Source organism: Triticum dicoccoides, chromosome 4A (genome assembly GCF_002162155.2).
Source record: "Triticum dicoccoides isolate Atlit2015 ecotype Zavitan chromosome 4A, WEW_v2.0, whole genome shotgun sequence".
Classification (NCBI taxonomy): domain Eukaryota; kingdom Viridiplantae; phylum Streptophyta; class Magnoliopsida; order Poales; family Poaceae; genus Triticum; species Triticum dicoccoides.
The window spans coordinates 694,317,296-694,318,480 of record NC_041386.1 but is presented as its reverse complement, the minus strand read 5'-3'; the positions used below and the strand labels follow the sequence as shown (position 1 = coordinate 694,318,480).

At 48.0% G+C, this 1,185-nt stretch overlaps 1 protein-coding gene across 1 annotated transcript in view; it reads left to right on the top strand.

Annotated features, from left to right (window-relative positions):
* Window positions 1-200: 200 nt before the first annotated feature.
* Window positions 201-1,185, top strand: part of LOC119284114 — a 4,039-nt gene continuing 3,054 nt past the window's right edge. Inside the window, exon 1 of the mRNA XM_037563377.1 lies at window positions 201-560. Within this exon, the coding sequence (XP_037419274.1) occupies window positions 201-560 (360 nt within the window). The remainder of the gene's footprint in view (window positions 561-1,185) is intronic.

Here is a 1,185-nt window from a genome sequence, read left to right as displayed (position 1 = left end):
TCAACACCGACCTGTCTGCGTGTACGTACATGAAACTTGGCGCGCGGTTTCAAAGATTGAGGCGTGCAGATAAATGTTGTCCACGTTCTCCACGTAGTAGTAATTATATACTCCAACTTACCTACGTACTCCCCTCAAAAAAAAAACTTACCTACTTACGCATAGGTCGGCGATTCGATATCCCACAGACGGATCAATCGATGGCCGATATCGAGAACCCACTCCCGGCTGCGGCAACGGCGGAGCCGAGCCGGAACGGCTTCTGGGCGTGGAAGGAGAGATTCGTTCTCAACCACCTCACCCTCTACAATCCTGCCGACGACGATGACGCCACCAACGGCGTCGCGAGTGCCGACGCCGACCAGGACAGCAGGCGCAGATTCCTATGGGGTTCGACTCTGCTCGCAATCTTCATCGAACTCAGCACCGCATTACTCATAGCGAGCATCGAGCCGTCCACTGCCGGACCGGCGGTGTATCTCGCCTCGCGCGTCGTCGGGTATGCCGGACAAATCATCAGCGTCTGCTGGGGACTCCTCCTCCTTCATCTATGGCAGGCGGTTCGTGTGGACGATAGAAAGGACCAGAGGATCATAGACTCGTTGATGTAAATCTACTCTACTTTCCTACGTACTCGCTTGATTTGATCATGCATGCATGTGCCGTGTCGATGGTAACAAAGCTACTGTACTAGAAGTATTTTGTTTCTCGACAATTTAATTAATTATATATCTGGTAGCTGTATGAGTCTGTATATGTACGTACCAAAGAGGCTTTAACCAACAACCATGGTTGCGTCAAAGTCGATCGAAAGAAAGGAACAAGAGATCCTCACGAACCTTAGCTGTCTGAGGTAGGGTGGAAAAAGAGCAAATCAAAGAGGAACTCTCGAATAGACAAGAACCAATCACATATATACTAAATCCATATACACATAGAGGGATACAAAGGATCCAAATCCAACACATGATGGTAGCAAAAGAAACTAGTTCACCCTAATCCTTGAAGGAGACAGGTCTTGAATCCTTGGAGGATTTTCCCTAAGAAGGGGTCTTGAATCCAGTATGCAATCATCTCACATGAGGCCTTGGACTCTATGGGAGTAGGTAGTGGATGAGCAAAGCTCTATCTCAAATCTGAGATAATCCTTTGCTAACTCTAGTTTGTCCAAGTGAAGGGGTATTT